The sequence below is a fragment of the Mauremys mutica genome, chromosome 1 (assembly GCF_020497125.1).
Source record: "Mauremys mutica isolate MM-2020 ecotype Southern chromosome 1, ASM2049712v1, whole genome shotgun sequence".
NCBI classification, from domain to species: domain Eukaryota; kingdom Metazoa; phylum Chordata; order Testudines; family Geoemydidae; genus Mauremys; species Mauremys mutica.
In genome coordinates this window covers 349,448,026-349,472,144 of record NC_059072.1, presented here as the reverse complement: position 1 = coordinate 349,472,144, position 24,119 = coordinate 349,448,026, and the positions used below count along the sequence as shown (strand labels likewise).

At 39.8% G+C, this 24,119-nt stretch overlaps 1 protein-coding gene across 2 annotated transcripts in view; it reads left to right on the top strand.

Annotated features, from left to right (window-relative positions):
• ACER3 (alkaline ceramidase 3) overlaps nt 1–24,119 on the top strand; it is a 73,656-nt gene that overhangs the window by 17,820 nt on the left and 31,717 nt on the right. Inside the window, exons 2-3 of one of the 2 annotated variants that reach the window (XM_045021297.1) lie at nt 9,581–9,691; nt 21,360–21,412. In XM_045021297.1, the coding sequence (XP_044877232.1) occupies nt 9,581–9,691; nt 21,360–21,412 (164 nt within the window). The remainder of the gene's footprint in view (nt 1–9,580; nt 9,692–21,359; nt 21,413–24,119) is intronic. The other variant, XM_045021307.1, reaches the window with a different exon arrangement.

The following is a 24,119-nucleotide window of genomic DNA, read 5'->3' as shown; positions in this document are numbered from 1 at the left end:
AGGAGTGGGCTCCATTGTGCTAGGCATTGTAGAAACAAGTAACAAAGGTTGTAGTCCCTGACAATTTACTATCTAGGTATTTGTTCAGTTCCTTCACCCAGCCTTTTACAGACAGGAAATCATCAGTGGTTTAGTGGTTAGGGTGCTAGCATGGGACTTGGGAGTTCTGGGTTCAATTCCTTGCTCCACCACAGACTTCCTGTGTGATCTTAGTCCCTCTGTCCGTCTGTAAAATGGTAATAATAGCACTTTCCTACTTCACAGAGGCATTGTGAAGCTAAATACATAGAGATTACAAGGTGTTCAGGTACTATTGTGATGGGAATCATGTAAGTACTCAAAACTTTTTTTTATCTAAAAGTATTTTTAAACCATCAGCAAGTAAATATCAGCAATTTGTGTTAAACTGCAGCATGAACGCGGTTGTCATATTTGTGTGATACTTAGGATATCAATTTCTTATCAAGAAATGTCTGATGGTTTAAATTCTGGGCTTGGTATGTGTTGTGTTAAATCAAAGGAAAAAAATGAGTGCAAGTGAATAGTTACAGTGCTAGCATAATGCACAAAAGGATGAAAGCAGGATAGATTGATTTAAATCACCAGGTGGAAAGCCTCAATTTTAATCAACTTTTCCATTTGTACTTCAGTTATTTTTTAAAGAAAGGTGCATTCTCATTAGTTGATATAGCCATTAAAACATGTTGATATTCAAGTAAATAGAGCCTTTACACTAGGGTCTGGTCTACACTACAGAGTTAGGTTGACATAAAGCAGCTTACATCGACCTAAGAGTGTACACTCTAATGATATATATTTATTTAAGCAACTATATAGCATAATGTTTTCAGATTCTTATGTTGGAAAATAAATGATGTATTGTTTTTATACTAGATAATTAACTTTTTGCTCATGATTTGTGTCAAGCTATATTAGGATGGTAACTGGAATTTAATTAAACACACAACAGTGTATGAAATTTATTTTTATTAAATAAAACAACCATATGTTTTGACTACATAAACTTCTATTATCAAAACACATTTCACATTTACAACTGTATGATATATTAGGGGAATTAACTGTAGTCAGTGAATTAACTGATTATTTCAGGTCCTCCTGGGAAAATGTTCAAATATGCCTATGTGAAAGTGACTGGAGTGGAAGTTCCTGCTTGCCTAAGGCCTGGTCTACCCTAGGGGGTGTGTGTGTGTGTGTGTGTGTGTGTGTGTGTGGAGCAGGATCGATCTAAGTTATGCAGCTTCAGCTACGTGAATAACATTGCTGAAGTCGACATACTTAGATCGACTTACCATGGTGTCTTCACCGCGGTGAGTTGACTGCTGCCGCTCCCTCGTCGACTCTGCCTGCGCCTCTCACGGCAGTGGAGTACAGGAGTCGACGGGAGAGCGCTTGGGAGTCGATTTTATCCTGTCTAGACTAGACGCTATAAATCAATCCCCGCTGGATTGATCACTGCCCGCCAATCCGGCAGATAGTGTAGACATACCATCAGTATCTTGAAGATGACATTTCCTAAGTAACATCTACTAAGTTACTTAGGCTGACCTTTTGTGCCATATTTATAAAGCTTGACCTCAAAAGTTAGATGTCTTCCCCCTGATTCTTTCTTTATAATATAGGCAAGCAACTTTTTAACTCAGTTTTTGATAGAGGCCCATGGATTCAGAATATTTTATTTTTTTTATTTAAATGTTTTAAAAGATTATAAGAAGTTTAGGGCTTAGCGTATTTTGTATTAAATTCAGATTTCATTTTAAACAGGTTTATTTTTACAAAAAATTTTAAGTTCAGTAAAAACATCTGATTTAAATTTAAAAATATCTGTTCTCATCCACTCTGGATGAAAGTTACAATGTCGGAAGCTAAACAGTAGAACATACTGATTTTTATATAGCTAGTGTCTTACTATATAGTATCACAGAATGTTTTACAGAGAGTTAGATGAAGGTTAGAGTAAAGTAAGGGATAATTTAATGGTACCCCAGGGCACTTTATGAGCAGTTGAATTACAAGTGCTTTTATAAGACATGCCTACCAAAAAGAACCCAGTACACTGAAAAATACACCCACGTCCCTTACAAGTTTGAACTGAGCTCTCTTCTGTATTCTGAGTTAGTCAGGAGCGTGGAAGGCTTTTGCCACTAACTACCTTCCAGACTATTCGTTATGTTAGGAGAAGACAAATGTAAAGTCAAATATTGTAGGTAACATTTTTACTTCGATATAAAAACATCAGCTGAATTGGTGTTACAGTCCTCAAGTGAGAATGAATTCTGCATCTGGAGTAAGGGATGTAAAGCCCATAAGCCGTTACGTATCTCTTGAGATAGCAGATCAGAACAACTTGTAAAATAGCAATGGCATATTTTGGGTCATTGGGAATAAAGGCCAAACTCGTGCTGTTATAGTTAATCTCTTATTCTGAAAATATTTCTGGGAAGCCAGAACAAATCTTTGCGCACTAGAGAAATGAAGGGTGGGGGGAAGCGGCCCAGAAGTTTTGGAAGCACAGGTCTTTGTATGTTGTATAATAACATTTGAGTGACCTAGCAAGCCTTCAGTATTGTGCCTGTGCTGTTTCTGTCAGTGCAGGTCCAGTGTGAGAGGCCCCATACCAGTGCTTCGGCATCTTTGAAACAGCTAGCTATTCCTGTCAGGTCTGAGACATAGCATGACTGAATTTTAGTGTACTCATAGCATTCGCGTGTCTTACCATTGGTGGTAGAGTTGGTGGTGTGTTCATGCCTCATCCAGTTCATCTCCCTGGCGGTGCTATATTGTTCTCTGCAGTTCATCTTCTAGTGTTTTGTCCAGTCTAGTTTTAACTGTTCCAAGTTATGGGGCTTCCCACTAGGAGACACTTCCGGTGCGTAACAGAGCTCACTTTCTGGAAATTCTACCTGCATTTACCTTTTCTTAATTTTGTTTAATTGCTACTAATTAAAATGCTCCCATGTAACAACCCAAAGAATTCCTCTCACTCCTTGATCTTCACATCTTCCAAATATGTAAACTATCATATCATTCCCTTTTAATGGTTGTTTAGCTAAGGTATAGATACTTAGTTCTTTTGATTTTGTTTTTAAGAACATCCCTTTAACTCATGATACTTTCCTTTGCTGTTCTCTGATCTCTGACCAGTTATCTCTTTCCTTATAACACTGTGCCAAGATGTGAATACTGTACTTACCCAATACTGTATAGGGATGGGATATACCTCCATGCTGTATGGTATGTCTTGGATCTTTGTATAATTTCTTGGTTCTCTGCAGTGTTTGCCTTCTGATTTTAATTCCATTTATGCAGTCCTTTAATCTGCTGTTTAAACTTCTTCGTCATTAAAGCCAGATCTAACACTGTTCTTTATAGTAACCCATTAGTTCTAGCCATTATTTTTTCTCATTACCCATTTTTATGGGTTCACCGAGTTTCCAATTATTGCTTATATGGTTCAGTTAACGTTTGTCTAATTATTTGTTTCCTTCAATATTTTCTCTGTTTTCCTACACACAGGAGTTACAGGACTACTATTTGAAAGATTTGTATGATATATTTGAATATTATCTAGGTTGCTTTTACTAAAAGGTGCAGCTGGGTGCCACCATGGATTGTAATTGCAATAAATTACCAAAGCTAAACAAGAACAGGCCTAGTTAATATGAAAGGGGGGACCTCCCTGGGAAATGGAAGATGCAAGAAGTTAGCTGTTTCTACTCAGTGGTTAACACTATTCCTTCAGTCAGTATTGATCCAGTGCTCCAGCCGAATGCAACACTGCACTGTATGTCTGGATGACAGTAAAACAGAGGTCCTGAGTACTCAGTCACTGAAGTTCCTGTGGCACATTTTATAAAAGTAGGGAGATTAGTAATGGTACACGCTGGCCAGATTCCATTTTGGGTGACTCTATTCTGTCTGCTTGAGGTCCTCCTGAAATATCAGTTGGATACAGGATTTCCTGACTCATTCTGTATGTGTCACTGTTGACTGCTAAATATAAGATACTGTGTATTTAAAAATGGCTTGTGGAAATGAAAAGCTAATTGCTGTGCTGTTTTCCTGGTGATATGACGGAAGAGAGAACTGCAAAAGATACAAGTTAGTGAATTGAAGAAATGCAGATTCTTTTTCTGAAGAATTTCTGAAGTGATGCCTGTATTCTGGTAATCTAGTAATGATCTCGGCTTTTCAAGGATTCCGAGCTGTGTTTACTGCTCAGTGTGGTCTAATTGTAAAATATTGTATATACAACAGAAATTTTCTGTTTTATTCAAATTTTAATTTCCCTGTTGGCACTTTGATATCATGTTGATGGGTGCCCTAGAAATTATACCTGTATTACAAGTAAATTGCTACTGACTTTCTAATTCTTTAACCAAAAAATTATCAAACCCTCTACAGGTCTCTCACCTTCTGCATTATATTGAATCTTCTCATCCTACCCTTCAAACCCATGCATACGTTAGTTCCCACCCACTTTTTTTTTTACCCCTTTCTTTCCATGCTCTTTGTCCCTTCTGTCACCCATGCCACATAATTAACCCCCCTTCCTTTCCCCTTTCTCCCTCTCCTTTCCATTCATTCATCCGGCTCCCTATGCATGGAAAGAAACCTCTGCCTGCCCCAGAGCATCACATGAAGTTTTCTCTAAAAGAGAGAGCCGCCCCTACGTGATACAGCTAACTTAATCCAGTTTTTAGGCACAAGCAGGTGTCCACTCTTTCTGGTGTGCTTGAATACATACCATTCTTCCCACTTTTTTAATAAGCATATTAGATACCCTGCGCTTGCACTGCAGCTCTGACTGGATTGCCAAAAGTTAAAGGTTTGATGATTAAAATAAGTCCTTAGAACTTTACATATTTTTGAAAGTGACAAGATTAAGTCACTTGTGGCCTAATAATAAACAGACTGAAAGAAGATTCAGGCACTTCACCTTCCACCCAATCTTTGATTTCACAATCTCATACTTGTATTTTCTTTTCCCTATTGCTATGTGCAAGATCCACGCAAATGGAAATACGTTGACAGTGACTATGCAAAATGCTGTCAGATGTGCAAAGTAAAACTGTTGGGTTTTTTTCTTGAATCATTTAGTTAAAGTAAACTTAGAAGTTACTTGTAATAATAGTTGGTATCCCTTTTTAAAGATCTGTTTAAAAATGCTGCTGCCTTGCCTTTTTTTCTATGTTTAAAGTGGTGGTATGATACAATACAGATTTTTAATGGAAGAAATGTGATGTTCATTGTTACTGATCACAAATCTAAAACTAAAAAAAAAATTAACTGCAAAAATGTCCTTGCCACACTGTCATATACACCCTACGTGAACTTACTATTTTCACTACAGCAGAGTCAAAATTGATGGCATTTCCTATTTTCAGAGAGAGAGAGAGAGAGAGAACATTTTAACAGTGGAAAGGATCCTCATGATTCATAAATCTCTCATTCATCCTTAGTACAAATATATATACCAGGGTAATTTAGAAATGTTCAAGTCACACTGGTTGCCCTGCCAAAAGTTTAATGAGGTATTTTTTAACTTCTTTAGTACCTTTTCCTCACTGGAAACCCTGCATTTGTTACCCTAAATGTGTTACAATTCGTTGCATTTTTATTCCATGCTTAGATTTTTCTAATGGCCATATTTTGTTGAAAACAGACTTAATTGTCTAGCTTCATTTACTTTATCCTATCACATTCTCCTTCACATGATTTGTAGAAGTAACTTTCCAATTCAGAAATTAGCTAATTCTGCAGGAATTAAAGATTTACAAAATCTAGGTTCTGCAAATTTATGGGAGCCCATTTATTCTACGAAATAGTCCAGCTAACACCAAGCTCCGTTCTGTGATGTACCCGTTTATGCCTTTCAGTTTCCTTTCGTGTGTGCTCTTCAGGCTCATCCTTAGACTGTCATATCTTTGTTTGGCATGACTGAAACTGTTGTTCAGAGCCATGTACACTTGTGGTTTATATATATGTTTGAAGGACTGAAAAATTGTTCTTTGAATATACGTGCAAAGTAATAGACTTCTCAAATTTCCATAGAAATTGTAATTGCCTATTATGTATGTTGGATAGTTTGCAGATATGGTGAAATATAACCTAATAGAGGACTGTGAAATTGATATTTGCATACATTTGTTTTCATACAGGTACAGTACTGTACTTGGACTTCCTTGGCAAATAAAATGTCACTTTGGAACAATGCTGTGTATTAAAATAGCCTTGCGAAATTGTCATGAAAATTTGCAAAGCAAAGCATGAAATCTACTTGTCTTCCCTTTACCATGATGACAGATTAAACTAACACTTAGGTTAAAACTGCCTGGGTTAGTATAATCTTGAAAAAGATGCTTTTAACAAATCAACGAGATTTTAATAATTTGTGTGGTGATGGCGAACGTGTGTTCAAGGAAGGCCTTGAGTCTCGTGCTCTTCAGATGAATAAAGCTGGGTGGGGTGAGAGTGCATACTAGGTGGGAGGGAGGATAAGGGGGGGACTCCACCATCTGGAGCAGTAGGGGAAGCCCAAAAGTGCAAAGCTTACAATATTTTTCATAGGTTCACCTGATGCCTGCCAAGAGCATTTAGTCAATACCATGCGCTAAAACAACGCGGGAAGTAGTATCTACAATTTGTTAAGAGTGATGGCACTTCCTCTCATTGCAAGACAGCCTGAGATGTGAGGAATGTACTCACTGATAAGACTGTAGCAAATAGTTTACATGAGCTTCCATTTTATAAATATTTAGAGAATTAAAGCTAAAACTCTTGCCTTAATGTACATTGTTCTCATATCAGTCTGAAGTTTCCAGCCTTAATGGGCTGTATTCTGAAATGATTTGCTTTGTCAGTTATGAACAGATCTTTTTTCACATGTTCCTTTAATTCCATATTTTTATATTTGAGTCTTCATTTGCGTGTTTCTTAGCATACTATGAATCATTTCATACTAGTTGTCACCTTTAAGAAATTATGAGATTTGCATGATCTGCAAAATCAGAGCATTTAAGAGCCACTCTAGAAAATTATAAAGACTTAGAACACAGGGCCATATTTTAAAATAAAATAAAATAAGTAATTGGAGATAGGTATATCTCCTAGAACTGGAAGGGACCTTGAAAGGTCATTGAGTCCAGTCCCCTGCCTTCACTAGCAGGACCAAAGAAATATTCTAAAGAAACTTTACCCTGCTTTTTCAGGCTACATGGCCGTCTTCCATTGTTTGTGGGAGGACAAGATAATGGCCAAGTTAAAATATTTACAATACATACAACAAAAATATTTAATGTAACGGGAGCTTCTTCCACCCCAAATTCTATTGAGGCTACCTACTGCCCGCTTTAGGGATGTGTCACAAGGTAGAGAATGGGCATCTTTAGCCTGCCGAGGTCCTACGATCTTCTCTCTCCTTATCTGATGGCTCTGCTCTCCTCCTCTCCCCAAACTAATGATCGAGGAGAGATTCAGTATTATCTAGCCTTGTCTAAAGGGACGCATCTACTGGAATAGAGAATAGTCGTCTTGACACTAGTCATTGGGCTGGTGACCCCCCAAGGGGAATTAAGAATGAAGAGATCCCATAGGGCAGGCCCTTATCCTGCAGTCAGATAGGCGTTGGGTGTCTTTGCACAGCCCTGTTGACCTCAGTAAGGATTCACTTGGGTGCAGGGAGTGTGCTTCTGCAGCACTGGTTGTAAGACTGGGGCCTTTCTTTGGGGATCACTGACTTGCAGCCAGATCAGCTTTGTTTATAACTGGTTTAAACTGGTGGTTGTGCCATTGTGAAGCATGATCATGTTAGTAAAGCAGCTTGTTAAAGAGGTACTCACTTCAGATAAGATTTATCTGCTTATGAAGAACATCTAAAATGGAAACAATCTAAATTTGTCAGCGTTTCTACTAGCTGCATTTTCAGGTTTGCTGAGCTTTAACAGTGAAAACAGGCTAGTTACGTCATCAGTATCTAATTTCACATTCCGGTTCTCATGCTGGAATAATGCTGTTGTGTCTGGGGGTTTTTCACTGCAGGAAAGTGTTTAAATATGTAAAGCATGTTTCTTTGGTAGTGGTTCTTGGAATAAATTGGACTTTAAAACACTTGAGCATAGTCTGATTCTTCCCATTTCCTTTCGGCAAGTAGTTTGAGGGGAGTAGGTATTTGTGTGAGATGAGTTCCTGTGGCAGGTGCTATATTGAGCTGCAATATTGGTCAAAATGCCCCAAATTAACTCGCATGTTTCACAAGATGCACCTGTTTGTTCAAGGTTTTATACAATTTAACTCTTATTGGAGATCCTTGAATAATAAGGTTCTGATATTGGCATAATATCGAGCATTTCTGTGTTTTAGTCTGATGTAATCTGCAAATACATGTTTCTCTGTGCTTTATATTGTCAGGTGCATCAGCGCCTTTAAAGAAAAGTATAGGTCTATATTTAATTTGGTAACTACAGTACATAACTTCTTCTCCTAAAATCTGACTACATCAGGCAGGGATAAGATGCTGAATTTGCACTCCCTTCAGACCAAGCCTGTTTGCTTAATTCCTGTTTTACTTAAGGGTTTACCCACGGTTGTTTTGCCCTTTGTGAAGTCATTTATAGTATACCCATGCAAAGTGGATGTAAAAACACTAGCCAGTCAGTATGGTAGAGCCATTCTTTATAGAATCTGTGCAGGTGCACTATTTTCTTGCTGTGGCATATGGTATCATAGATTAGTTGAAGTTCTAAAATGTGACACTTATTTTTGGTCTTTGTGTTATCGGATTGCATGTTATACATATCTGAATACCGCCAAGCTCAGTGTTTAGGCAAATGCCTTCAAATTTTATTCAGCTAAAAACTGGAGATCTGTGTTGGTAGCAGAGCTCTTGTGTTCAGATGTCACGCGTCCCAGCAGTCTGTTGCTTCTGGACCGCACTAAGAATGTGCTGGTCCTACTGAAATCTGTCTTTAGAAATATGCCTTGGTTAGTCGGTGTATGGTAAAAGTTTTAAACCCCGATGAGGGAAGAGTGTTGCCTGCAGTTAGCTTACATGATTAAATCTAAAATGAAAATTGTATAACCTGTCTTGAGGGATCAGAGGGAAGAGCATGTGGAGAAAAGGAAGGAGCACTCTCTGCTCATGATAGTGCCCCCAAAGTGTTCCAGGAGCTGCTTTTTTAAAAAAAGCAGCTCCTTAAAATACCAAAACTTTTGCTATTTGAGGATTTATATTTGCTGAAAGAATTTCTGATAAAATGTGCTTTGTATTCTACCAAGATTAACCATATTTTTTCTGTTTCTTTGCCATAAACATAAGCCTCATCCAGTATTACTCTTTGGTCTGATGTCGTATTGTAATATTACCTAGGCACATGTGAGGTTACCCAGACTGTAGCAAAATCTAACAGCGGATAAAGTGCTAAAGCAGAAAGAGGCTTGGAGAAAAGGTGTCGCCTTTTTACTGCCAACTGTTGAAGTCTTGTTTGAATGAATGTAGCTTTGTTTATTTCAAGTGCATGTTGGCCAATACTAAATCTCTGCTTTGGTTTCTATCCTACAGGGAACACAGTGAGTAACCTGATTTTCATTCTACCTCCAATCTATGGTGCGATTCAGACCTATAAAGATGGCCTTGAAAAACGATATTTAGCTGCATATTTTTGTCTCACAGGTATGTGTAAAACTTGACTTGCACTTTAATGATACAGGGATTTCAGATGAGATGTATAGTCAAAATCGGAACATGTGTTTCTGTTCTCACTTCAACCTCCGTTCTTTATATAATCTATAATGTCTTGAGATTATTAGTATTGTTTAGGCCAGATAAATAAAATTGGAATTCACAAAATAACTGTCTGATGTAGTAAAATAAGCCCTATCTGGCCTTGTGTCCTAATCCAGTGTATGCATTTTCATAGACTGTGTCCCTTTTAGGCTGATTTACAGAAGCTCTGTTGTGTGGCCCATATTTACCAAACAGTTTAACACTGTGTTAGTCTTTTAATTTGTAACACTTATAAAAGCATAAATAAAACAAGTGGGCAAACACCTTGGAGGAACTGAGTGAGCGCCAGGTTTCCATCTATTTTGTCAGTTTTAGTGCTTACCTTTTTACTGGCTTGACCTGCATCAAGACAAACACTAACTCACATTCAAGACGTTCTCCCAGTAGCTAGAGGGCACTCTCCTCTTTACAGAGCTTTGTAATATTAACCTGTAGACTGGCTTCTAAGAAGCTCAAATAACTGTGGTGTTGAAAGCATTAAAAAAACAAAACCCCTGAGCTTTAACAGCTCCTTTCCTGCCCCAGTCACTCTGTTTCTTACCAAACAGGGAGAAAGTATACAATAGAACGTCAGAGTTATGAACACCTTGGGAGTGGAGGTTGTTCGTAACTCTGAAGTGTTCATAATTCTGAACAAAATGTTATGGTGGTTCTTTCAAAAGTTTACAACTGAACATGGATTTAATACTGCTTTGAAACGTTAACATGCAGAAGAAAAAAGCTGCTTTTCCTTTATTTTTTTAGTAGTTTGCGTTTAACACAGCACTGTACTGTATTTGCTTTTTTTTATTTTTTTTAAACTCTGCTGCTGCTTGATTGCACAGTTCCAGTTCCAGCTGAGGTGTGTGGTTGACTGGTCAGTTTGTAACTCAGGTGTTCGTAACTCTGAGGTTCCACTGTATTATTGCAAAGTGACATCAAATTTGACAGTCCTCTATTCGTGATAGTATGTTTCCTTGTCTGCAGCGGCCTTCTCTTAGCTGGCCGAGTACAGTCCTGCCCGAGCCCTGGGTGCATACTCTGGAGGCTAGCCTGAACGTCTGCCAGTGCTGCTGTGGCTAAATTGCTGTGTTTAAGCACTAGCTTGAGTATGTTTGCCCGAGCTAGGAATTACACCTCCCAGCTGCTGTGTAGACCTCCCCAGATGTGAAATTTACTTCTGGCATGGAGAAGCCTGTCTTGAGTGAAAGAATCTTGCATTCGCCCTTTCATCCCCCCCAAATCCATAAATACTCTATCAGCTAAACTGAAATAAAAGGTGTACACAGGAACCACTTCATCACTACTAATGTAGCCACCGCTGTTGTGAAAAGTGGCAGCTCTAACAGAGTACACGCTATGCCACAGTCTGGCAGGAAGGGAATACTGTATACTACACTTGAAATGCTACAGCTTCAGTGCTGCAGCTGCACCACTGTAGTGTAGACACTACCTGTGCTGATGGGAGAACCCCTCCTGTCAACAATCCACTTCCCTGAGAGAATTCTTCCATTGTCCTAGTGCTGTCTGCACTGGGGGTTGGGTTGGCTTTAACTACGCTGCTCAGGAGTGTGGATTTTTCATACCCCTGCACGACATAGTTAAGCCGACTTAATTTTCTAGTGTAGACCAGGTCTAACTTATAACTGTAGGACAGTTTAGAGAGGTCAAATGTAACTGCCTAGTTGGAGTTTGGCCAACATACACAATTTAATGCACTTGTAAAAAGTGCCATGGAATCTTCAAAAAATGACCACTTGTGATCACTGTACTGTATCAAAACATCACCTTCAGCCTCACAACATCCTTAATACTGTGGACCATTGATTCATTGGAAAAGTACGTGCTGCCTGCTGAATTTCTAGTGCCACTTTCTACAGCACCTAGGTACTGGCTTGCAACATTAGCTGTGGAGACTGACCGTTTAGAATAGTTTCCATGAGTGTGGGTGTGGCCTCAACGGACTAGCCATGGGCAGCAGACAGACTCAATTACACTCCAGAGTCTTGAGGATTTGTTTTAGAACAAATGTGCTAAGAACTCTGACACCTTTTCTAAGATCGTAACTGAAAGGTAAACCTATCGAAGTGAAGATGTGCAGAATGTCTCCTCATAAAGAAGTACCAGAGGGAATGCATTTGCTCACAACAGCCCTTCTTTATTAACAGAGTTCACTCCTTACAGTCAGTTGGTCACAGATGAACAAATACAGATGCAATCCATAAAGCAAACAATCCTTAGTCCAAATCTGTTAAGTGAATTGACTTCAGGTACCATGCTTCATTAAAAGGCATTTAACATAGGTCCTGTACTTGCTTTGGCTTAACAATTCAGACTTTTTATTAATCTTCGAAAACAGTAAAGCAGCAGAATTGCTATGAAGTAAAGATAAGAGCATTATGGTTTCGTTTCAACAAATTAAGATGTTATACTTAAAGATTTTGCTATTAGTAGGTATCAAAGGCAAACAGTGAAAAGACATAATGTGTTGAACTCTTGAAACATACTGTAACACCCAGCAATCACCCCAAATTCCCTGGGACCTGATGTTTAATCTAATTCTCAAGCATTTAGGTGGTTCCGGGTTTATCTTTCAGTGTTCTGTCATACCATAGCATCCCAGGAAGTATGTATAGTCCTTTGTTTATTTCTTGCCCTGAGATTTTTGCAGCTGACATCTACTTCCTCCTTGAGCAAAACCTATTTGAACTAGAGAAGCACCCATCATTTTACGTATGTGCTAGCATCTAGATTTGGTGAGAAAAGGAAGAAGGGAGTTTCTAACCAGCTGTTTAGATAAACTCCTTGTTGTTCATATTAGATAACAACTTTACAGAGTTACACTTAAATTCTTCTTTGGGATCCAGAGCGCTATTTTAATGGCTTATTTCTGCTACCATTCAGCTTGCTGGGGTTGGATTGTCATTGAACTCAGTAGGAGAAGAAATAAGACTTTTAACCTTTATTGAAGTTGCCACCAGAATTAGCCCCAGGTTCCACTTGATATTGCAATGCCTGATTAGAATTTGACCTGTTAGAGAGTCTCTCTGAATATTTTTCCCATGTACTACTTATTTTCTTGGGGATCACATCTCTAGTACTTTCATATTGCTCATTCTCGAAGGGAATTGATCCAACTTCTTGTATCAAGCACTTCTGTAGTTGTTTTGATCTTAATCTAACCTTTTCCTTGTCTCCTCAAGGTCTATGTCTGGTATGTATTGGTCCTGCTTTCTCTTATCAGAGGTGTTGGACTTCAAGAGTGTACATCGGAGGCATAGCTCCCAGATTTGTCCTGAAATTTTTGTCAAAGATTGAAGTGTTTTATTTTGTGTTTTAAATTCTCTTCTATAATTATTTTTTGGCATGCTTAAGGAAGTTCTAGTGCTAAATCCATCAAACTGTGCCAAAGATAAATAAATGCCAAGGGAGAGAGGATTCTGCACTCCAGCCACAGATTGATAAGAATTTATAACCAGCCTAGAAGACTTAGCTTTAAATGAAACTGAGAGGTGTGTGTGGAATTAGTTATTAGAACCTTTCAGTTGAGGGGTCATTCACCTATTCCTAACCATGTAGACCTCTTTTTGGCTGTTGGAGTAGCTGGGACCACTCCTGTCCCTAGATTATGGGGGGGAAATGCAAGAGTAGAAAACCGTAGATGGATGATATTCTGTGGGGATTTTTTTATAGTAAGGTATCTATGGATTAGTATTTAAAATAACTTCACACACAACCAAGAAATGAAATCCAGGGGCGGTACTTGATAAAGGAGTTTTTTATTTTTATAATTTTTCAAGTTTAATTTTGTTGGATTCTTTTTTAAACTAGTCCCTACATAATAGAAGCAGTCTAATAAAGCATCATTTATCATATAAAGTTTCAGTTTTTTCCCTAAACTGCTTACAAATACATATCCTCACAAACATTTTTTGCATCCATTCTGAGAGGTGAAGCATGGGAGAGTTCATGTGACCTGTACACGTCCTTGGCTAGAGCCCATGTATAATGTCAAATTCTTTCCAGTTGTAGATACTGCTTTGGAAGTCTCTTTTATGGAGCCATGTAAATAACAGCCATGCATAGCCTGAAATTTGTGGATAGCATTGCACTTACATCACCACTCAGACAAATAATATATCAACTGACAGTTAAATATCTGCAATTGCTAGTACCAAGAAACCTGTATTAATGCTTTCAGAAATAAAAGGACTATGTTGCCCTAAATATAATATAGCTTAGTGTGATCTTACATTTCCAGCCCTTTTCAATATTACTTTAATTACGTATATTTTAGGCTACATTCCACTGCTCTAAAACAGGGTGTGTACGCTGTACTTATCACACTGTTTAGATATGCCCCCCCTGTAATTTGAAGTGGTGAGGATCAACATAAAAATGTTGAGGGGTGACACACAGTATGTGTTTAACTACTGCAGCTTGTTGTCCCCTTTAACTTTGAAAAGCCATGTTGCTCCTCTTGGTTGCCAAAACTTCTGAATGAAGAGGTTCCAGCTGGCTAACTTCTGTATGCTTACTGACCTCTAGTCTGTTACATGCTTGGGAAACTCTTATTAACAATGTAACCTAGACCTCTGCTTCCTGGATCAGAACCTAATTGTCTCTTTCTCAATATGTAGATGACCACATGGGAAGCTAATTTCTGTGGTGTTTCATTCCTCTCTCTTCATGTTTGTTCCCAGTTTGAAAATACTCTACTTATTTGAGGAAGTACTTACAGAATGTCTGATTGTGGGTTTGGTTTTTATGAAGTGAATACTTTTCTAGAAGTGCCTAGATCATGTAAGTCTTTCTGTAATGCGAGGCAAGGAACGGGGAACATAAGGGTGTGTTGTGCTGAAAGCGAGAGTAGAGGCGACATGTGGACACAAGTAAGGTTAAGTACTAGGCTACTTTAACTGCTCTACCTTAGTATAGGTTTCAGAGTAGCAGCCGTGTTAGTCTGTATCCACAGAAAGAACAGGAGTACTTGTGGCACCTTAGAGACTAACACATTTATTTCAGCATGAGCTTTCGTGAGCTACAGCTCACTTCTTCGGATGCATCCGAAGAAGTGAGCTGTAGCTCACGAAAGCTCATGCTGAAATAAATGTGTTAGTCTCTAAGGTGCCACAAGTACTCCTGTTCTTTTTACCTTAGTATAATTACTCTTCTTTACTGAGCAGAAATAAATCTCGAGCCCCTTGCATGCTTGCTCTGTTATTTCAATTGCATGGTTTAAAAAGAGGTGGGTTTTGGATAAAAAATGGGTGCTTCTGAGGAAATAAGGATTTTTCTGTGATCCTTGGCAGACATATGAGGTGCTCAGCTACATGCTTCCTTTTCTCGTTCGTAGCATGCTCATTAATGTCAGATCAGGATTCCCTGGCCTGCTCATCACGTCATACCATATGCTTATATGCATCGTGTGCCGGTTCAGGACAGAAGATCAAGAACTCGTACCATTTCACATAGGCCATTAGATAACAGCTGTGGCTCTCAAACTCTGATTGAAACATTTCAAGGAGCTCCACAGCAAAGTGTTTTGTTTTTGTTTTGTTAAATGGCTTTTGACGAAAACAGTTTTGTGTAATGTTTTTGTTCTGTTTTTATTTTCTGGTTAAAACCTTTGAAGCAAAATGGAAATGTGTATTTTTGTTTAGAAAAATTTCATTTTTCGTGGTAACAGGAAAATCTTTAAAGAAAAAATGAGAGTAAAAATCAGATTTTTTTTTTTTCTTCCTCCCACAATTTTATCTTCCTTTTTTTACCTTTCTTGATGGGGAAGTGGGAAAGTTTAAAAAATTTTAAAACTTAAAGGGAGAGAAAGTAACACTTTTTTTCTCCTTCTCCCCCTTCAGAGAGGGGAAAAGGGATGGGGGAAATAATGAAAAATAAATTAAAATTTTGAATTTGAAATGAGAATTTTCATTTTGAAGGGTTTTTTTTTTTTAGAGTTTTTTTTTTTATTTCAAAAATGTTCACAAACTAAATTTAAATTTCTGCTCTCCCTGTTTGGCTGAATTTGAATTAGCAACGTAGAGATGTAATCATAGAAATGTAGGGCTGGAAGGGACCTCATGAGATCATCTAGTCCAGCCTCCTAGGCTCAGGCAGGATTAAGCATACCCCGACAGGTGTCTGTCTAACCTGTTCTTAAAAACCTCTGATGACAGGGATTCCACAGCCTCCCCTGGAAGCCCGTTCCAGAGCTAAACTACCCTTATAGTTGGAAAGTTTTTCTTAATATCCAGGCATGGCCAACCTGTGGCTCCGGAGCCACATGCGGCTCTTCAGAAGTTAATATGCGGCTCCTTGTACAGGCACCGACTCCGGGGCTGGAGCTACAGGCCCCAACTTTCCAGTGTGCTGGGGGGGATGCTCACTGCTCAGTCCCTGCCTCTGCCACAGGCCCTGCCCCCACTCCACCCCTTCCCGCCCCCTCCCCTGAGCCTGCTGTGCCCTGCTCCTCCCCTTCTCCCCCCAGAGCCTCCTGCATGCCACAAAATAGCTGATCGGGAGGTGCAGGGAGGGAGGGGGAAGCGCTGGTTGGCAGGGCTGCCGGTGGGCGGGAGGTGCTGGGATTTGTGGTGGGGAGGGCTGACGAGGGGGCTGCTGACATTACTGTGGCTCTTTGGCAATGTACATTGGTAAATTCTGTCTCCTTCTCAGGCTCAGGTTGGCCACCCCTGCTAATATCTAACTTCCTTGCTGCAGATTAAGTCCATTATTTCTTATCCGGCCTTCAATGGGCATGGAGAAAGTTTGAGCACCATCCTCTTTATAACAGCCCTTAACATATTTGAGGACTGTTCTGAGGTTTCTTCCCTCACCTGTCTAATTTCCTCAAGACTAAACATACCCAGGTTTGTTTTTTTTTAACCTTTCATCACAGGTCAGGTTTTCTAAACCTTTTATCTTTTTTGTTGCTCTCCTCTGGACTCTTTCCAGTGTATCCACATCTTTCCTAAAGATACCACCCTTACTTCTGCCTTCAGAGCCGGAGAGTGGCGGCTGCTGACGGAGGGCCCAGCTCTGCAGGCAGCAGCGCAGAAGTAAGGGTGGCAATACCACACCATGCCAGGCCATCCTTACTGCTGTGCTGCTGCCTTCAGAGCTGGGCTCCCAGCCAGCAGCTGCTGTTCTCCAGCTGCCCAGCTCTGAAGGCATTGCCGCTGCCAGCAGCAGAGCAGAAGTAAGGATAGTAGTACTGCAACCCCCTCCACAATAACCTTTCCACCCTGTTCCCACACAACTCCTTTTTGGGTTAGGACCTCCCCACAATAATGTTCTCTCTCTCTCTCTCTCTCACTTACACACACATACACCCCTACCTCCTTTTTGGGTTAGGACCCCTACAATTATCACACCCTGAAATTTCAGATTTAAATAGCTGAAATCATGAAATTTATGATTTTTAAAATCCTATGATGGTGAAATTGACCAAAATGGACAATGAATACGGTAGGGCCCTATGTATTGGTGAAGCACTCCTGGTGTAGACATGGCCTTAGTCTTAGATCATGAGCAGAGTGGAATGGGATCCTTGTCTGCCCAGTGGATATAGCATGATGCAGCAAATCAGCATTCTGTAACCTGCAAGCGTGACATCCACAGTGCCTTTTTCAGTTTAGAAACTTGCTGAAACTGCAGTCTTAAAATACTGTGATTTTTTGTTTGTTTGTTTTATTTTGGTAAGCGTGTTAGGGGCATCTGTGCGTGGTGATGGACAAATGCTGGGTATGCTTATAATTAAGGATACGATTTTGTCACAAGTATTTTTAGTAAAAGTCATGGACAGGTCATGGGCAATAAACAAAAATTCACGGCCCGTGACCAGTCCATGACTTTTACTAAAAATACCTGTGACTAAATCTTGGGGCGTGGGAGCTGCTGCTGAGGGCGTGTCAGGGGGCTGTGGACTGCAGCTGCTCCGGACGGCCGGGGACTGCTGCCCGGGACTGCTGGAACAGCAGCTGGTGTAGCTGTCCTGGGGCCACCTGAGCAGGTGGCCCTGGAGCCAGCCTATTGGACAGCCCTGGGATGAGCCACACTGGCCCCTGCAGAAGTCACAGAGAGTCATGGACTGTCCACGATCTCTGTGACAGACAAGGAGTCCAACTTATAATTTGCACAAAAGACTGAAACCTTTTGTCATGTTAAGTAGTTCCTTTCAAAATTACCTTGCTTTGAAAAGGCATAGTTACCTGCTATCTCGGCACATGGTTTGGTTTTTCGCTTGAGCACAGTGGCTTCTCAGCTGACTGTCGACTGGATGTCCTTTTGATTGATGCTGATCTATTTGGCTGCTGTGAATATATACCAAAGTCACACAGTAAAACTAACCAATGTAGTATATAGAAGCACCAATCCTCCAGACTCTCAGTATGCATACTTAAAGTATATGGATTACTAACTGCTACTGGGTTGGAGCAAAGAAGCCACCACCATGCAAACAAAATTGAATTTAAGGGGTTCTCTTAGATGGACAAAATATACTTTAGATGGCTTTTATCAGGACTCGAGTGACATCATTACTTTTGCATAAAGTTGACATGAGCTCTTATGACCAAAAATATTCAAGGCCTGAGTTTTGTCTCCTCCAAAAGATAATACCCTAAGCACAATTCTCACAGCTCTAGGGCACCGATTCAGAGGGGAAAGTGCCATGTACTGAATAACCAGCCCCACATCATGCAGCACCCTGGATTTCTCACTGAGTGCTTGTATCCAAATACTGAACAGATCTGATCCTGCTTTATTTAGGAAATCTGACGTGATTGCATCAAGACAGGATATTGGTACCTCAGTTATAGATTTTATTAAAATAGTGCATGTACAGTGATTGCACCTAAAGCATTCATCGTTTTTTAGAATTTAACAGACTCAAGAGCATTTCTCATTTTAAGCATTTTAAGGAATATCTTTCAACCCAGTATAATCTTTCATAATAAAAGAAACACCAAGGTTCTACAACATAGTTCTTGCAACAGTTTTGAATGTATAAGGGCTCCAAAAAAAATCTGAAATAACAGCTTCTAATTTTGTATGTGTGGAGTGGGATTCTAATTGGTTTTCTGGATTTATAACTTTAATAATCTACAACTAACAATATACTTTAGTTAATTACAAAAACAAGTTGAAACTTTGCATGCCATGTTTCTGGCCAAGGTGAAATTTATAGCTGTTATAAACCAGAAAGGATTTTATAGAGAAAATACTGATGTCACTGTAGTCAAGGTTACACTAACTGGCGCACTGCTATGATGAGCTTATTGATCTCCAAATTGAATGACAGAATTTACTGTACGGTGTAGCCAGATACATGGTTAATTTCCCAATTAAATCTTAATGGAGTTGGAGTAAATGCTGGTCGTGATATGAAAAGATTCTCTTAAAAGAACGTGTAGATGCAGGTGCACAGTGTTAGGTTTAAATGAGTAATAATTTTAATTAAATTTCAGTTGGGAACAATGGAAGTGCATAAGCTTACCATAGACAATGGTGTCCAGTTTCCCCAGAGTGCTAATGAAGTTCAGATATCTATGACAATACATTTTAAATAATATGGTTGGACTGTAAATGTGACTATAAGCAATTACACGCTTAGCAATTCCTCTTCAGTAAGGAGACACAGGGACATAGTAATACCAGTCTAATAGAGCATAAAAAAAACAAAACGCCTCTAGATAAGGGCACTTGCACGTCTGACAAACTTCAGTATGTATTCTAGAAAGTGATCTATTTACCCATTACTGAAATGTGACTATTAGATCTTTGGTGTGGAGTGCAACACTACAGAGCAGTTTAAGACAAAATGAAAAATACCTTAATTTAAAACTAAGGGAGAGTTTTAGGTAGAAAGGTTAATGTCTGGGTATATACACAATCTGCTCTTCCTCCTACCCCCAAAAAAGATTGTATTTTTTTTTTGAATGGCAAGGACTTGTCTTGTCACATTTGAAAGTACTAGGGGAGACTACCAACCCCCTGCCAAAGCTAACCCTTTGCCCCACCAAGTCTTACCTAAATAGAACAATTTCTGAGGCTTTGTCTACATTACACAGCTTGTGTCGCTAAAAGATGGGCAGCGTAAACATTGTTTGTTGGCACTTTTGCTGACAAAATACTTCCACCCCCTACGAGCGAGGTTCGCCTTGTTGACAGGAGAGCGCTCCTGCCAACAATGAGCCGTTTACATTGCTACTTCGCTACGGCAAAACTTCTGTCTTTCAGAGTGGGGCTTTTTTAAGCACCTGTGAACAACAAAAGTTTTGTTGTTCAGTTGGCAGTGTAGACAAAGCCTAAGCCTGTGTCTACACTAGCAGCAGTTTACCTGTGTGGGAATTCCGGTATACTATACTGGGAAAGTGCTCCTAGTGTGGATGCAAATTATACCACCAAAGCTACACTTTTACTGATATCTGATTTCCCCTCTCCCTGCGCAAAACAAACTCTATCCATAAAAGCATGGCTTTACCACTATAACTGAGGGCAAGCTCACGCTAGAGCACTACATCGGCGCAGCTGCACTGATGCCGCTCCGCCACAGTAGCACATCTGGTGACGACGCACTATGCCGATGGGAGAGCACTCACCCGTCAGCATAATTACTCCACCTCCGTGAGAGGTGGAAGCTATGTCGGCGGGAGAGCAACGGTGTGCACAGCACTTTAGTTCAGTGTAACTTACGTCGCTCTGGGGGGTGATCTTTGTCACATTCCTGAGTGACGTAAGCAGTAGTATAGACCAGCCTAACTCTACACCAGGGGCTTCTACCCACACCACTGTATTGGTCAAGGGCCACATGCCTGACCGACATAGCTATGCTGGCCGAAGTCTGAGTGTAGACATGGCTTAAGAATCTGTCTCCATCAGGCCTAAGGAAAACAAGGTAGATGATATCCAGGTAAGATGGTGTCTTTAAACTAATGTCAGAAGTAAATACAGAGATGAGAGGGCAAATTTGTCAAATGAAAAAAGCCAGGTGCATATATCAAGAACTTCATAGAAGTCAGAAATGGAAAAGACCCGCTAGTCTTTTCTGAATAGTTCCATTAGGTTTACATAAACTGCAATCCACAGCTGCACCTGACTCTGATTTTGAAATCTGAACTTAAATCCTGTTTCCCGTGGCCTGATATTCTGAGATTCTGTAAATTTTGGCTTTTAAAACCTTTCACCTGAACATCAACAAAAATATCACCGGTTTGTGGTTTTTATTTAGCCACAGAAGACAATACTGTGTAACTATTTCTCTTCATCGTTTTTAATGGTTCTAATGCATTTACTATTTGGGAATACAATACTCTTGTGAGCCTAATGCTCAGTGCTCTCCTACCATTTTATGGAAAAGAATGCTGGGGGAAATATTCTCTTACAAAAAATTCAGTGGGATCTTTTAAAGACCAAGGTGTCAATTAAAGGGCATTAAAAAAATTGGATAGATGACTGAAAATGTCCCTGTCTGCAATGTCTAAAGATCTGTTGTCAGTGAAGTTAATTTGCTAAGATAATAGACTGTGATGTGTTTTTAACGAACCTTTATGCTAATTGTGTTTTGGTTTGATTTCAGCTGTTGGATTGGGATCCTGGTGCTTCCACATGACCCTGAAGTATGAAATGCAGGTTAGTACTAATCAGTAGATGCGAATAACCCTATGCAGGTATCTCACTATTGTCCCCAAGTGTGCATTTGTTGGGTTTTTTAATTCTGTAACTAAATGCCTCGGTGATTTGCTTTTCCCTCATAGGAATCAAAACAGGTGGCTGTGCATGTACCTTTTAAGTCTGGCAGAGCTGGCAAAGATCTCTCACTCTAAAGGTGGACAGAATGTGTCATTTTAGGGATTTGTTCTTAGCTAATCTAATTTCGTTCGATTTATCTGTAAAATAAATTTACCTATTCCTTATAGGGCACTGGACATGTATTGTATTGTACAGCATAGATCTAGTGTGAGCCCTACTTTGTTAGCCATTGGTATTGATGTACATGCAGGAATGGATACGGGTTTCTAAATTAGTACTGTAATCAATTCGCTATTTATTAAAAGGGATGTTACCTGTTATGAGATTGTCACAGAGTTTTCATTTGTGATGCTGTAACGTTAAACGACATTACAGCATTGACTTGCTACTGAACATTATTGCCTAGGATTATTTTGTTGTCCATTGGTATCCCCATGTATTGCTTAATTTTGTAGAAGTATAAAACTGCACTTCTAGATGTGCATCTGCCCTTGGCACTGAAGTCAAAACTCTGTGGAAAGCATTAATTGTTGGCTGCTTCTCCATTTGGGAATAAGGTTCTTCAGCAATACATTGGTGGGAAAGGAGATTCTAGTCCCAATATAGCTTCATCCCCAAGCAGACTTGAAGGGCTTTGTCCTAGATCTGAGAACATGAGACAAATTCATCCTCTTGAGTCATGATCAGGATGGTGATGGCCTCCATAATCTTCTCTCTGATGTCCATGGGATTTGTTGGAGGCTGTCAAACTCAGTGATGCATATTATTGTCTGTCATTGAGGTCAGAATGTATAAAGTACCTAAGCTTTACATCTGCAAGGCCACTTCTGGTACAAATTATGCCACAGAACTCAATGTCTAGCTGTAGAAGCAGCTAATCTAAATGTGAGGGATTCACAATTACCCCGTTACTAGCTGATGAGTCCCCATAGTCAGAAAAAGTACATTCCATCCTTTAGACAATGCTGTTGTTCACAGGGTCTGTGGCTCAACAATGAAAAGTAGTTATTCATAGCGGCTCAAGTGGTAACTTTCACAGGAGCTATCATTAACTCAGTACTGCAAACAGACCATCAGGCAGAATTGTACAGCAAAGGGGAAAAGGCAAGGGCTTCAGAAAAATTGTTCCAGGGGCTGCCAGCTGCCAAAATTGTTTGGTGGGCAGCTATATCAGCTCACCATGTCACTACCCAATGTTCCTCAGTGCTCAGGCATCCAGTAGTTAAGACTTCTGAAAGGACTGATTCACACCCTCCTTCTTGTGCCTGGGCCATGCTGTCTTTTGGGGGGGAATTGGTCCTCCCCTAGATGGAATCTGTTTGTACCTCTAGGAGATTTACTCTACTATTTTGTCCTTGAAAACTACCAAAATGTGAACTTTGGAGGCTAATTGTTAGGTGTCCAGTTTTGAAAATGTTGGCCATAGTATTTGTTTTTTGTTTTATTTTCTTTCATGGAATCTTAATTTATTAACAACTCTTTTTTTAAAGAAGGAGCTCCATGGATTAATCACATGGCTATGCCTGACCAGACCTTTGAAAATTGAAATTTCAAAAATGCTAAGAAAATGGTATAAGCAAACTCTGGGCTGTTCATCTCTAGTGCTGAATCTTCTAAATGAATAGCTTCATTTATCCTGGTATTCGTCTCTTCTGAATTCTCTAAGTTTCTTTTGCCAAAAACAAGATAAGCTAATTGGCTCTCATTCTTGAGAGACTTGGCCACTCTCTTAAAATGACCTAATTGCCTTTCAACGTGAAAGTTAAAAATTGAATGCTTATTTTGGCCAATGCGTTCAGAGGCCTTCTTCCCAAATTGAGCAGTACCAGGCTGGCTTTATGCAAAGGAATATGCCCGTTACCATCAGGAGTTGTTTCCTTTAATAAGCAACAAAGTTCTGTGGCACCTTATAGACTAACAGATGTATTGGAGCTTGAGCTTTCATGGGTGAATACCCATATCTGACGAAGTGGGTATTCACCCACAAAAGCTCATGCTCCAATACGTCTGCTGGTCTATAAGGTGCCACAGGACTCTTCATTGCTTTTTACAGATCCAGACTAACACGGCTACCCCTCTGTTCCTTGTTTTCTTTAATGTTGTTCAGCGCTTAGAGTAGGACTGCAGTGTCTCTGGCACCACCTGCAGCTGTGGCCCCGCTGAGTGCCCCTGCACCAGTGGTATCTGGGAGCCAGGAGCCACAGTACCAGCACAGCTCCAGCCTGGCAATCCCACTCAATAACCTTCAGAAAGGGGGGTACCACTGCCTCCAGCAGCAAAGCATGCTGGCTCTATTTGCACCCCATTTTACCTTTTCCCAGGAAAATTCATTTCCCCCTGGAAAAAATGAGGGGCAAAGTAAAGAAACATAAACATTGTTCTTTAATTGAAACTATTTATTTAGACCACATACTTGCTAAGTTCAAAATGTTTATGACCCCTTTTTCAAGATTGTCAGTCTCATGACTTTACTGCTATCTTCAGTGACAAATCAACTCCACACTCTCAAATTCACGTGTAAGCACTCACTGGAGTGCAGATGGAAAAGGTGACGTTCTGATTCTGTGTATGTAATGCAAAAGTTCAA